This window comes from Somniosus microcephalus, chromosome 12 (genome assembly GCF_052327205.1).
Source record: "Somniosus microcephalus isolate GS21.2 chromosome 12, FLI_Smic_1.0, whole genome shotgun sequence".
NCBI lineage: Eukaryota > Metazoa > Chordata > Chondrichthyes > Squaliformes > Somniosidae > Somniosus > Somniosus microcephalus.
In genome coordinates this window covers 107,519,055-107,533,502 of record NC_140998.1, presented here as the reverse complement: position 1 = coordinate 107,533,502, position 14,448 = coordinate 107,519,055, and the positions used below count along the sequence as shown (strand labels likewise).

At 41.4% G+C, this 14,448-nt stretch overlaps 1 protein-coding gene across 1 annotated transcript in view; it reads left to right on the top strand.

Annotated features, from left to right (window-relative positions):
* arhgap5 (Rho GTPase activating protein 5) overlaps positions 1-14,230 on the top strand; it is a 120,979-nt gene extending 106,749 nt beyond the window's left edge. The window contains 2 exon segments of the mRNA XM_086003393.1: positions 12,153-12,391; positions 12,394-14,230. Coding sequence (XP_085859519.1) covers positions 12,153-12,391; positions 12,394-12,467 — 313 coding nt within the window. The 3' untranslated portion in view covers positions 12,468-14,230.
* The last annotated feature ends 218 nt before the right edge of the window (positions 14,231-14,448 follow it).

Below are 14,448 nucleotides of genomic sequence, written 5' to 3'. Positions count from 1 at the left end.
CTGCGTCACCCCCCGCCCCTGTGGGAAGTATTTTGTTTGTTTGTCTCCAATTTTAACTGCACATTTGTTGTTTGTATACATTGATTTAATTACATCATATGTTTTTCCCCTTACCCCGCTTTCGATAAGTTTCAGGAATAAACCGTCATGCCTATCAGAGGCGTCCCTCCGGAGTATGTCTCCGACCCGCGAAACATTTACGAATTTGCCTCTTGGCGCCCAGGCTGTGAAGAGTTGCGGTCTCCAGCCTCAGCGGTGGGCCCACTGATCCCAGGGGCGCTGGTGGTTTGGAAGCGTACCTGTGATCACATGAGCCTGGTCCTCCAGTGACAAAGGAGAATTCCATTGCAATCATTTACAGGAAACTCTCTTTTTACCGGCACCTAAATAACCGGCCTTAACCGGCAAAATTCAGGAGTAGGTTCAGCTAACTTTTACTTCATAATAGTGGCCGTGTAACCGGGGTTCCTGGATCTGTGGCTGTGTAACTGGGGTTCCTGCACCTGTTGCCATGCAACAGGGACGCCTGGATCTGTGGCCGTGTAACCGAGGTCCCTGCACCTGTTGCCGTGCAACAGGGACGCCTGGATCTGGGCCATGGCTCTCGTACCTTAGTAAGTATACCTCTCTGTAATCTGGACTTTTTGATCAACCGGCACCACACTGGTCCCGTCGGTACCGGCTAAAAAAGAGTTTCCTGTACAAAGGAAATTCCCCATATGATATGCAGTGGAATCCCCAAATATTTATACAATGTACAGAATTCTAATAATTATACAGTGTACAGGATTGCAATTTTATTCATTAGTTCCTTCATTGCACCAACCTCTCTTAAAAATGTAATATTTTGATAAATAATTTTAAACATTAAGACTGTAATCCGGGCCAATATTTGCATAAACTCATTTAAAGTGTATGCACAATTTTGGATTTTTAAATGTTTTATTTAAGCCTTGTATATACCCTTACGCCGATGTAGACAGGTCCTTACGTGGGCAGTTGCTGGCCAGTCGCTGGGCAAATAGCCCAACTCTGCGCCAGCAACACATGTGATCATCCAAACCGCCTGAAAAGTAAGTCCTGGATGTCGCGCACATGCAATCGCATACGGAAATCCAGAACTTGCGGGGCATTGCAAAGGGATTACGACAGCATAATCTGACAGTACGCCGTTGCAGACGCTGCAATTTCAGGGCCATTGTAATAATGATCCAGAAGTACATTCAGTTGCAGCCCTAGAAGACATTGCAATGTAATGGCCCAGTAATTCCTCTCTGAACGCGTGAGTACGGTCGGGGTACTCACGCGTCTGGCCGGAGGAAATGCCCGTGTTCAGCATGCACAACGCATGCGGGGAAAACTGGCATTTCCAGTCCTCTGAGCGAAGGGGTTCAGAGGCACAGCGCGTGCGACTGCACAGGCAGCGCTTGCGCAGTGAACTTCGTCGATTTCATTCATGGATTCAGTGAGGGTAAGTCCTTACAAGTTACACTTGAAAAAAGCATGTGTAAAGTTGCTCCAAGGCTGCGGAGGAAGATATATTTTATCGTGGAGCTTCTGAAATGCAATATTTTTGTTTGGGAAAGGGAGGAAAGTTATTTTAAGAAATGCTGAGGTAAGTTTTAAAGTTAAATTTTTTTTTTTTTAATGGGTTTTCAGTACGGTAGGTAGAAGGAGCAATTGTGGCTGTGTGAATTGAATGTGAGAATGAGTGTTCTAAAATGAGTAATGTAACATTTCCAACACTTAAGAAAGAAACTTTTCATCAGTAATAAGTAATTATGTATGTATGTCCGCATATATTCCTTTACGTATATGTATGTATGTTTTATATTCCTTTACTTATGTGTATGAATGTGTGTTTTCAATTATGATTTTCCAATAAGTTACTTTCTCTGAAAGTCATAATTAAATACATACATTCATACACATAAGTAAAGGAATATATACATACACGCAAAGGAATATATACAGACATACATACATAATTACTTAAAAGAATATATTACTGATGAAAAGTTTCTTTCTTAAAAATGTTGGAGTCATTTTCACATTTAATAAACACAGCAAATTCAATTCACATAGCCACAATTAATCCTTCTACCTACAGTACTGAAAACCCATTTTAAAAAACAAAAATAAACTTTAAAACTTACCTCAGCATTTCTTAAAATAACTTTCCTCCCTTTCCCAAACAAAAATATTGCCTTTCAGAAGCTCCACGATAAGAAATATCTTCCTCCGCAGCCTCTGGAGCAACTGTACTCATGCTTTTTTCATGTGTAAGTTGTAAGGACTTGACCTCACTGAAAGCATGAATGAAAGCGGCGAATTTTACTGCGCACGCGCTGCCTGTACAGTCGCACGCATTCTGCCTTTGAACCCCTTCGTTTAGAGGACAGGAAATGCCGGTTTTCCCCGCATGCGCTGTGCATGCTGAAAACCGGCATTTCCTCCGGCCAGACGCGTAAGTACCCCGACCGTACTCGCGCGTTTGGAAGGGAATTACTGGGCCAACATTTTACATGTCAATAAAATGAAAAATTTAACAATTGCACGATTTGCCCCCTCGCATCTGCGACTGAGGGTCCAAGGAGGCGCATTGCGCAAGAGGTCATCGTCGTACGTATCCTCACACTGTTCCCTTTCGGGAACTGTATGAAGTGGTGGAAGGATTTCTGGCCACGTTAACACTCCTTCCGTGACCATAACCATCTTCATACCAGCCATTAGGGTGGTTAGTCCTATGGCGTGAGGGTTTTACGGGCTCCCACAACCCATCTGAGGTGGGGGGGCCACCCACACCCGCGGACGCAAGTATCCCGCTGGATGTCCACCCAGAATTTATAGTTGGAGCTCCGACTCCACTTGCCGGGACTGTCTGGAGCGGGGTTCGAAACCCTACTCCTTCTGGCCCAGCGGCGGGGATGCTTACCGCTACGCAAAAGGCCCACTCCGCGCAAAAGGTGACACCCATACGTTTCCTCCGCCTTTTCCCTCCCCGTGACTGGAGCCCTATGCTGCCACTTGAAAGACCAAGCTATCATCTGTCCTTTTTGCGGCGCCTTTGACTTCTCATTACCAATGATGAGCAGGCGCTGCGCCTCCACCTCGTTGAGGAGATTGCTGAGGTCATCATCAGTTCAATTGTGAGTTCTTTTAATGCCGTGAATTGTGCTCATTCCAGCCATTTCACGTTGCTAATCGGATTGGGCCTTTGGCGTAGCGGTAGGATCCCCGCCGCTGGGCCAGACGGGGTAGGGTTTCGAACCACGCTCCAGACAGTCCCGGCAAGTGGAGTCGGAGCTCCGGCTCTAAATTCTGGGTTGACATCCAGTGGGATATTTGCGTCCGTGGGTGTGGGTGGCCCCCCCTCCTTGTATAGCTTGTGGGAGCCCGTAAAACCCTCCCGCCATAGGACTAACCACCCTAATGGCTGGTTCAAAGATGGTTACGGTCACGGAATGAGCGTTAATCACGGCCATAAATCCTTCCACCACTTCATACAGTTCCCCAAAGGGAACAGTGTGAAGACACGTATGACGACGACATTGCTAAATAAATAAATGGAATTAAAAAAATTCTTTTAGGGCTTTTAAAAGTCTTTAAATTGCTTTAATTCTGTTTAAAACTACTTCAGATTCTTCAAAATAATGTAAACGTTTTTAAAAGTTTATAAAAGTTACCAAAAGCTTCATAAAAATACCAAAAACCTATTTAAAATGCTGCTTTGCATGTAAAAATACTTAGCTTGTGAGAAACATTGGGGGCGTGTCCTATTAAACTGAGACCTCAAGGGGCGTGTCTCAGTTGCACAGCGCGCTACAGGCTTCGCGCTGGCTGCACTCCTGGGCGGCGTGACGTCAGACGCTGCCCGGGAGTCAACATTTTAAAACAGCAATTTCAGGCGTCCCTGAAGCTCAACGGCCGGCGCGTCGGGTAAGTGCATATCGGGGGCTTGCACGCGCGGCAAGCCCCCGACCCGAATTTCTGGGCCATTGAATTCGACTCTAGTCCTGGCATGTCTGTGATGTGCTTAGGAATAGTTGCCCAATAAGGCTGAATTGAGAAGGGGGGGCAGAAAATATTCAGAGGCTTCGCAACCCCTGCAGCATGCAGTAGAGAATGAGAGGTTCCAACGGAGTAAAAGAAAAAGATCTTGCATTTTTACAGCTCCTTTTGCTACCTCCGAACATCCCAAAGCACTTCATAGCCAATGAAGTACCTTTTTTTTTTTTAAGTGTAGTCACTGTTGTAATATAAGAAACATGGCAGCCAATGTGCACACAGCAAGGTCCCACAAACAGCAATGAGGAAATACCCAGCATCGGGAGAAGCCCCCTGCTCTTCAAATAGTTCCATGGGATCTTTTACGTCCATCTGAGAGGGCAGATGGTGCCTCCGTTTTACATCTCATCTAAAAGACGGCACCTCCGACAGTGTAGCACTCCCTCAGTACTGCGCTGAAGTCTCAGCCTGAAGTAATGTGCTTAAATCTCTGAGCCCACGACCTTCTGATTTAGAGGTGAAAGCGCTACCATTGAGCGAAGGCTGACATCTGTAATCACAGTGCAGATGATTCAACATTATATAACTTTCAGACCATTTAATGCATCTATGAATTAGTCCCAAATCCATAAAAATGCAGTAATTCTCTTAACTCCAAAAACTGAATATTGGCAAATGGAATACCAAATCCTAATATGGTCTCTGCTCAGGTGTTTACTGACAGTTATGAGCTCTGGAGACATTTATATTGCTTCTCATTTCTCTTCCTTGGTAGTCGATTTGTAACTCCCCCTGCCTGGTGAAAACCAGGTTGGTAGAGATACACGTATCTCTGGTAAATAGGATCGAGTGCAAACCAATATGATGGGTATATTGTGTTTAATCAGAGTTTAGGACGGAATATAACACACTAGTAATACAGCAAAAACATACGACCGTGGCAAGCAGCTTGTACCAGACCCGATCAGACAGACGGCTGGCATGCGTAAACAGTTCTCTGGCTTCTGGCATCTCTGTCTCTCTAGAGCCTTCGATGGTGAGCATGGGATCACTCTCAAAAGAGCGTTCGACCAGCCCAACTTCTCTTTGCAACTTCTGTTCAGCTCTCCCTTCCACAGTCTCTGTGGGCAAGCCCTTGGGGTGTCAATCTTTATTCTCCTCTTAGGGGTGGGCCTGAGGCCAAGTTATTGACAAGACCATTTAACCGATAGAGGTTCCTCCAAAACTTCGACCAATGACAGCTCAAGTTCTTTGTCTTGGTTCTTGGATGAAAGCCCTCCCCAAAAGAGGGTCTCATTACTTCATCCAATTTATCTTTCTTGCTTCTACATTTTGAAGGTTCCTCCACTGGAATCCATCTTATCTCTCTTGACTCTATCCTCCTTAACCCAGCAAGTACAAGGCCTGGCCCTGTCCTTCTTAATCATGGCCCCAGCCAGAGCTGTCGCACGTTAACCAGTTGCTATCTCACCATTCTGACCGTCACAAGTAAGGTCTATGATTCCCTCTCCTTTTCTGCTGTGAGCTTTACTATGAGAAATACATAGCAACTTGCAGCTGCTTGGGCTATCTCACCTTCATCGAACAAATGGCCCATTCTAAGATGGATACCTCCTCAAATTCCTTTCATTCTATGTCTTTTCCTAATTAACTTTTATCTTCACAAGCAGTTCTGTTAAACAAACTCCAAATTCTATCTGTGGAGATTATAATATGGTTATTAGTAATAATGGAAGAAACATAGGTTGGGCCTTCACTGGCCAAATTAAAGATACATTAACAAAGTCAAAACCCTAACTTACAAACAACAGATAACTAGCCTGGCAGGGCCATCCTATGGGCCCCCGTGTGGAATGTTTATGTTTCACCTAAGCTAACTGATTAAAAAGACTCTCTCAAATTCTAATGCAAGCTTCCCAGCAAAATTAAACTTATCATTTAAACACTGTTATTCGTGTAGCCATATACATTTTTAGGCACCCCTAGTTTCTAACAGGGGGGCAACAGTTAAAATAGAGCGGGGACTTACTCCGTTCCCGTCCCGATCCGGCAAGGACACCCGCCAAAGCTGATGGGGTCTTTAAATATGAAGATCGGGCTTTGATGCCGTAATCGGAGCCAGGCTGCTGATGTTACCCGAGCCCCGAGTGAGGCAGCAGAGATGGCTTCCCCGCCAGACCAAAGCTGTTGGGATCCAGGGCCAGAAGAGGGTCAGGTAAGGGTCAAGTTTTTTTTTCTCCAAGTTTCCTTGTGGGCTATAAGAAGCAGGAGTGCTCCAGGCCCCACAATAAAACCATGGGCCTGTCGAGCCCCAGGCTTCTCCTCCTCCCCTACCTGTAATTCTCTCCCCAAGCTCAACTGATGCTCTTGGCTTGTGCCAGGGATTATTCCCCCAGGTCCCTGGCGGCGACCTCCAAGCCACCCAATTGTAACTACTGTTTTGGTTGACGAGCAGCAGGTTAATGATGTCTGACCGTTAAATCGGCCGATCCTCCCTGCTGCTCCCAAACGAACCAGCCGCTTGCTAGGCTGCATTCCCACTTGTGAGTAAAGATTGACTTTAGATCTAACTTTCAAACATTCTTTAAATAATTGGAGCTGATTGATTAATTGAAATAAGACTGGCGTAAAATAGAGATTGTGCTTTCCTATCTGTCAAATCGAAAGAAAAGAAATTCCTTGATGTCATCAAAGTTCTAACCATGAGTCCTGATCTGTCAAAAAAAAAGTAACACATCTGGAGGTAGCGGTAGAAATCGCCATTTTCAAAGTGAAAGTGGTTTTCCAGGCCTAATATGATCAGAGCTTCCCTCTCTTCTCTCCCCCCCCCCCCCCCTGCCCCACCCACCACCACCCAATCAACTAGCTGATAAAGGAATTTTTAAGTGCTTATCTCCCCAAAGGCGATCTCTTAATATGTTTAAACTTCATATACATTTTCCACTGTTGTTTAAATACACTTCACACTTTCATAGCAAAAAACATTTTCCAAACCATAAACCTGATTAATATTAAAGCAGGCTGGTAAGAAACCCCTATCAATTGAACAGATAATGATGAATGGTTTGTGCAGCAGAAATTAGTTAATCCCTACCCATTGTGGAACAGCACGCCTCCAGTAGATGTGACATCTACGATGGGTCATCCAGTGAGTTGGCTTACAGCATCAAGGGGCGTAAAAGAAACACCACAAATTCCTCCCAATACACAAGTGGCCTCTCAAACCACTTGAGACACACTGCCTTTGGATAAAGAAGCAACATCAGAGATGAGAAAGGGTTAGCAACATCCCTATTCCATCCTGATGGATTGACTACCCATAAATATGTTCCGTGCATGGGACATAGTTATGCCACCTAATAATAAGGCAAAGCATTTCCTTTCTTACTTGGAGGCTCGGGTTGGAGAAGACTGCAGATAATCAAGAATGATTCATGGACACTTCCATTTCATAGAAATAGCAAACCTTGGTAGTGGTACGAGGGATATGAGCCAGGAGCATTTGAAATAAGTATAATAATGGGGAAGAACATTACAATTTAAGCACACTGACTACCTGGCAATGTAAGTGACATTGCAATCCAATAGGTTAAATCATCTTGTGTAAATTTGGAAGAAAAATTGATCCCGATAGGTCAGTAATTTGTATCCCCCAGGTATTTGAAATCCATATCACTATTCCATCTCAAGGGGAACTTGTCTTTAACCCCAGGTGCAAATGAAGGCCATTGTCCTAATTAGTTTACTTTGCATGCTGACAGAATAACATATTGTCCTTTTACAGTTGGAAGAGCTGGCTGAATTTATGAATTAGAGGAGCACATTGTCTGTATAGATTTTAGGCTCTGAGCCAGGAAATGAGAAGCCTCTAATACCTGGATGAGCAGGTATTTTAATAATTACCCAGTTCCTTCACCACAAACTGAGTCATTCAAAGTGCAGCTGATTCAACATTATATAACTTTCACACCATTGCATGCATCTATGAATTATTCCCAAATCCATAAAAATGCAGTAATTAACTCCAAAAACTGAATACTGGACGGAAAGCTTACAGTCCTCCATAACTCAAGCATGATTTAATTTTTTGAGCTTTACTGGTATCCTTACACGTGTAAAACATATCGCCCCCTTTCTGTCAAGTATCTTCCAAACAACTTGCCAATCAGAGCAGTATCTTCACAATAGCAGTGCCTCATTTGCTTGTATTTTTAATTTCTACTGACGAGGAACATCTGCACAACATGGTCTTTCCGTGTCAGACTGATGTTCCAGGAATCATCAACTGAAGTGACTTAGATTCTGACTTCAGAGTGATAATTATCTCCAAATCCCATTCTAATGTGACTACAGGAAACTTTTTTTTATCCGGCACGGACGGGACCGACGCGGTGCCGGTTCATCAAAAATTCCGGATAACCGAACGCTATAGTAAAAGATAGGGAGAGCTGACAGCTCCGTATAAAGCAACAAACCCTGTTGCTTAGCAACAACTGTAGAACAATGAACACAAGTTTCAAGCGTCTCTGTAGCTTAGCAACAGCTGCAGCCACACCCTTGCACAGCACAGATGGAAGAAGGCAAATACCAATATGAAGTAAAACCTACTCCTGAATTTTGCCGGTTAACCGAGATTTCCGGTTATTTAGGTGCCGGTAAATCGAAAGTTTCCTGTATATTCAAGATAAATAGGTTATAGCTTGTGTTATAGCTTTTGAAAAAAATGACTGAAATTCTATAACAGCCAAGTGATGGGAATAAACTTGCTTTAGAACTTGACTTGAATAAATGTTGAATAATTTGTAAAGCTTGTGTAGAGTTTGTTTGTTCAACTGCAATTACTGTTCTGTTTAATTTTTAAAAATTATTTTCTTGCTATGTCTTTGTTTTTCCTTCCCTAAAATTTATATTTATACTCTTGTGCATGTGTGTAGTTTTCAGCAGTCGATTATTGGACTCTGGTGGTGGTGCTGCTACTGCTGGAACTACTTTAATACTTACATGTACTTTCCCTACTAAATGGATTTATCTATCCAGGCTTCTCTGCTCTGGTATATTTTACTCTCACTGTGACCAGTGGGTTGCATGAGCACTAACTGAGTTCCTGCCTGACCCGAGTGTTTCCAGCATTTTTGTTTTTGTTCCTGATCTAGTGATTTTGAGTGGTATCTTATTACAGTTTGTGATATTTATGTTTGCGATCGTCTAAAAATAAAATCCTGAAAACATCTAAAGCAAATGAATAAAAGTTAGTGGTTGCTGATCCATAGTAAGGAGCTGTGAAAATGTTACAGAACAACACTTTATTTTTGGTTGACCTGTACATTTATAGAATTTGTTTTTACATTTCACAAGAATATAGATTTTTTTAAGATAATGCAATTTAAAATTTCTTGTATAAAATACCGAAGTAGTGGAAGTCATGCAGAATACTTAGAGAATGAATTGCTGGTGTTGGATGTTGAAAACCAGTAGGTGCGTGAGACAAGTCTGCTGTTTAAAAACCTGAATGGCTCCTCCTGATTTTCAGTGGGCCAATAAATGTGTGCTGCACAACCATACCAATTAGGAAGTTTCTTGGTACCTTGTACAAAAGACCATTCTTTGTATGAGTTGTAGTAGTGAATGTCAGTATTGGGGGCATCACAGCCTAACTTGATCCTGACATGCACTTTCCAGCAGAGGTCACTGGACAGTGATCAAGAAAGAAATCCATGCATCTTATTTTAAGTTCTCTGCATAGTCTGATTAACTGAGGCCAACATAGCAATTACATCATTGCCCTGATTGAGATTTGTTAATTTCACACAGATCAGAAATCAAACCCAGTACTTTGCTTGTCTTCATGTTTCAGTACCATACCATAGGAATTTACTCCCTGATCACTTTTTTTCTTGAAGCTCAGTCATCAAATCATATGTACGTGGTAGGATATAACTTTTCTTTCAAATGTAATTTTTTATGCTCATCAAAATAAGATGAGCGTGCTGGGGAATGGAACATTTTCCAAACATTTACACCCATTGTCTTGTATTTAAGATTCCATGTTGAGTACAATAACTTATTCTGTATGGAAACTACTATATGTTAGATGCAAGGTAAAACTTCATTTAAACGCACAAAATAAATTGTATGTTCATATGTGTGCAGATATTTCACTATGCAGTTTGCTTTTATTTTACTAGCAGATTGGGTTGGGGAACAGCACATCTGCAATGTTGATCATGCTGTCTAAATACATGTGTCAGTGTTGGTATTGTGTCACCAGCCCAGTACTGTATGTCATGCCATCTGAAATTTAAATAAATCTACAATCCAAAAATAAACTATGGTGAAAGTATTGGAGTGGTCTTTCAGGTACATTTTGCATAGACGAGAGCTGACTTTCATAATTTTATCAGAAGTTAGCCTGTCTTGCTTGATGCTGCAAGGCTTTCGATAAGGTCCCGCATAAGAGATTAGCGTGTAAAGTTAAAGCACATGGGATTGGGGGCAAGGTACTGACTTGGATAGAGAACTGGTTGGCAGACAGGAAGCAAAGAGTTGGAATAAACGGGTCTTTTTCCGAGTGGCAGGCAGTGACTAGTGGGGTACCGCAGGGATCGGTCCTAGGACCCCAGCTATTCACAATATTTATTAATGATCTAGACAAGGGAACTAGATGTAATATCTCCAAGTTTGCAGACGACACAAAGCTGGGTGGGCGTGTGTGCTGAGGAGGATGCCGAGAAACTCCAGTATGATTTGGACAGGTTGGGTGATTGGGCAGATGCATGGCAGATGCAGTATAATGTGGATAAATGCGAGGTTATCCACTTTGGTGGCAAAAACAGGAAGGCAGATTATTATCTGAACGGCAATAGATTGGGAGAAGGAAGTGCAACAAGACCTGGGTGTCCTTGTGCACCAGTTGCTGAAGGTAAGCATGCAGGTGCAACAGGTGGTTAAGAAGGCAAATGGTATGTTGGCCTTCATAGCGAGAGGGTTCGAGTACAGGAACAAGGATGCCTTGCTGCAGTTGTACAGGACCAAGGATGCCTTGCTGCAGTTGTACAGGACCTTGGTGAGACCACACCTTGAGTATTGTGTGCAGTTTTGGTCGCCCTATCTGAGGAAGGATGTTCTTGCCATGGAGGGAGTACAGCGAAGATTCACCAGACTGATACCTGGGATGGCAGGAATGATGTATATGGAGAGATTGGGTCGATTGGGCTTATACTTGCTGGAGTTTAGAAGAATGAGAGGGGATCTCATTGAAACTTATAAAATTCTAACAGGACTAGACAGACTAGATGCAGGAAGGATGTTCCCGATGGTCGGGGAGTCCAGAACCAGGGGTCACAGTCTAAGGATAAGGGGTAAGCCATTTACGACAGAGATGAGGAGGAATTTCTTCACCCAGAGAGTGGTGAACCTGTGGAATTCTCTACCACAGAAGGCAGTTGAGGCCAATTCATTAAATATATTCAAGAAGGAGTTAGATATATTTCTTAAGGCTAAAGGGATATGGGGAGAAAGCAGGGACAGGGTACTGAATTTGGATGATCAGCCATGATCTCATTGAATGGCAGAGCAGGCTCGAGGGGCTGAATGGCCTACTCCTGCTCCTATCTTCTATGTTTCGTGATTCACTGTACAGTCTTATTTCAGTCCAAATCAGAGTCAGATTTCGGTTTGTCGAAGAATAAATGTCAGAAAAGATTTAAAGAAACAAATAATAGACATTAAGTTGGCATGCCATAGGAAGAAGCTGGAAACATTACTGAATAATACTTTATCCTTAGCTGAGCTGTTTTTTTGACCAGGTTTTTTCCAACATGTCGTTAAGTTCAACAGTATTAATTGACCAGCTTGAATGTATGATTAATAATTTGTGTTAAAATTTGAAGTGATATACTTTCTGTATTAATAGTTATAAAATCTAAAATTTGCTTATCAAAGCAAATTAATTCTGTCCTTGACGCTTCTTTGCTGGAAGGTTGCAAACTTTCAATTCTGTGGCTGCTGTGTTTTTTCACAATGGTGGGCATTAGAAAATATTTAGTCATCTGAACCTGAAACAAGCCAGAACAGGACCTGAAGCTGAACTTTCAGTTATAATGCCTAATGTTTATATATTTTTCTTGTGTTCTGTTTTGTTGCAGGGTTAGTCAGCAGAGCAAAACAAATCGTATGAATGCAGATAATCTTGCCATTTGTTTCTGGCCTACCTTCTTGAGACCAGATGCCCTTACCAACGCTGCAGTAAATCAAACTGCAATTGAGACGTTTATTCAGCAATACCAGTTCCTCTTTTACAATGGGGAAATTGTAGAAACGTTCATCCCTCCTGGGGTGCCTTGTACAGGTCAGTTGGTAGAACCACTGTTGCCACTGCCATCATTGCGCCACCACCACCACCACCACCATCTCAACAGTTCCAAACACAGATGCAGACAGATCAACTCGGTATCATATGAGCAAAATAGGAACAGACCTCATTACTGGAAGAACTAAACTGGGTATCTGACAGTACAATTGCTAAAGTTTGGAAGACCTAAAAAGGTTATGCATTTGCAAACTATAATAACAGCATTGCTTTAAAATCAATCTAGCATTCCTTTCCTCACTTTCCAAAGGAGACAATTGTAAGTGTGGGTATTAATGGAATTTCTAAAATTACTGTGTACAAAACAAACTGGCTGCAATAAATACATTCCACTTGCAGCATGAAAGAAAAGCAATCTTGACAGTTTCTGTGGATTCTTTTGTGGTTGTTTTCTTCACAAACTTTTTGACAGTTGTGAATAACAGTTTATGTATACACTAAATTGTACAAAATGAAGTCAAATATATTTCTCAGCCAACAAGATAATGTAGAAGAACTCCATCTGTTTGACTGGATTTGACCTTTTATTTGTGCTGTTTTGGGAGTCATTGTGTTTGTGTCCTGACATATTTGTGTGGGTGGGTAGATGGACATGCTGTCATTATAGCAGCCTCCCAACATTTGCAACTGCTTCTGAAAATGTAGTTTTAAGAAAAATTGCCAGGTGCACTGTACAGGACTTGATGTCTACTGCACCTTCTGTTTACTGGTAATTGAGCTGTGGTAGTTCTCTTTGTTATGGGAAGAATCCACTTATTTTAATGACCAACAGCACAATAAGGATCAGTTCAGGAGAAAAAAAACTGAGCTTAAAATTACCGCAGTTTTATCCTATATGTCTTATTGCATTTGTTTCATTTGAAGGATAAAATGTAGACATTTTATAGTATCCTTAATTGTTGGAAAATAATGCATGTGTTTAATTCCTGGTTGGTCTTGTACCTTATCCTAATGCATTTTTAGAAATAATTTTCCTCTTTGGGAAGGAAGGGGAGAATATTGGGTGTATAGAAAAGTCATTTTTCATGAGATTGTAAATCTTTCCATAATCTTCAATTATATGGCTTTCACATGTTGTGTTTGCAATAAAGATGGTGTATTAAATAGCTATAAGTACTACTTGTTTCTGTTAACTCATTTTACTGTGACTCTAACAAGTAACCTGTTATGACTTAAATATTGCTAACATAGCAATAAATATTTTGGGTATTGGCAATTACACAACAGTTAATGTATAATTTTGTAAAGCTTGTATTCATGTTGCTTCCTGTGGTATCTTGTATTAAAATTTATTTAGATTTTTTTTAGCTTTCATTGTGCAAATTACATGTATGTAGCATCATGTTTTAAAAAACACTTTTTTTTCAAATCGGTACCCATTTTGCTGTAAAATGATTCTGCATTAAGTAGATGTTTGTTGATTTGAGTAAGTGCTGTAAGTTTTCCTGAAAGTTAATGTAAAATAAATTGGTGATCTGGATGGTATGTACTCAGTACTTGGTGGGGAAGCTGGCTGTATGAATAGCATCAATTCTACTTCAGTTCATAAACTGTCAGTTAAAATTTGCAGCTATTTGACGATTTTGTCAGAATACTACTTTTCCTTTCAGAGGATTGTTAATCATTTGGTACACATTCTGCTGCTAGTACATGTTTTGTATAAGTTTGGGTGCTAGTTAACTATGAAAACAACTCATTTGCTCAGTGTTGTTGTTTGCCTCAGTGGGACTGGTATGAAAACTCTTAAGATTTTGACATTATCTACAATGTATTATAGTAAATAAATAATTTGAGAAGCAAATCTTAAGAGTTTGTACTCCATTTTCCTTAATAAAATTGCTTTTTTTCTATGAACTGCAGCACTGCTGAATAAGATTTTTTTGCACTCCTTGCAACGTTCTTTAGTATTTCAGTGTTTTATAAAGAGTTTTGCATAGTGCAGGTGATCATTTCAATTGCCTTCTCAAAAGAAGTGAAACCTCCTTCTTGTTTTTTCTAGATTGGTAGGTCTATTAATATCTTTATCATGAAACTTTTGTTGGGTGTTGTCTCAACTCGCTCATTTAGAAGAG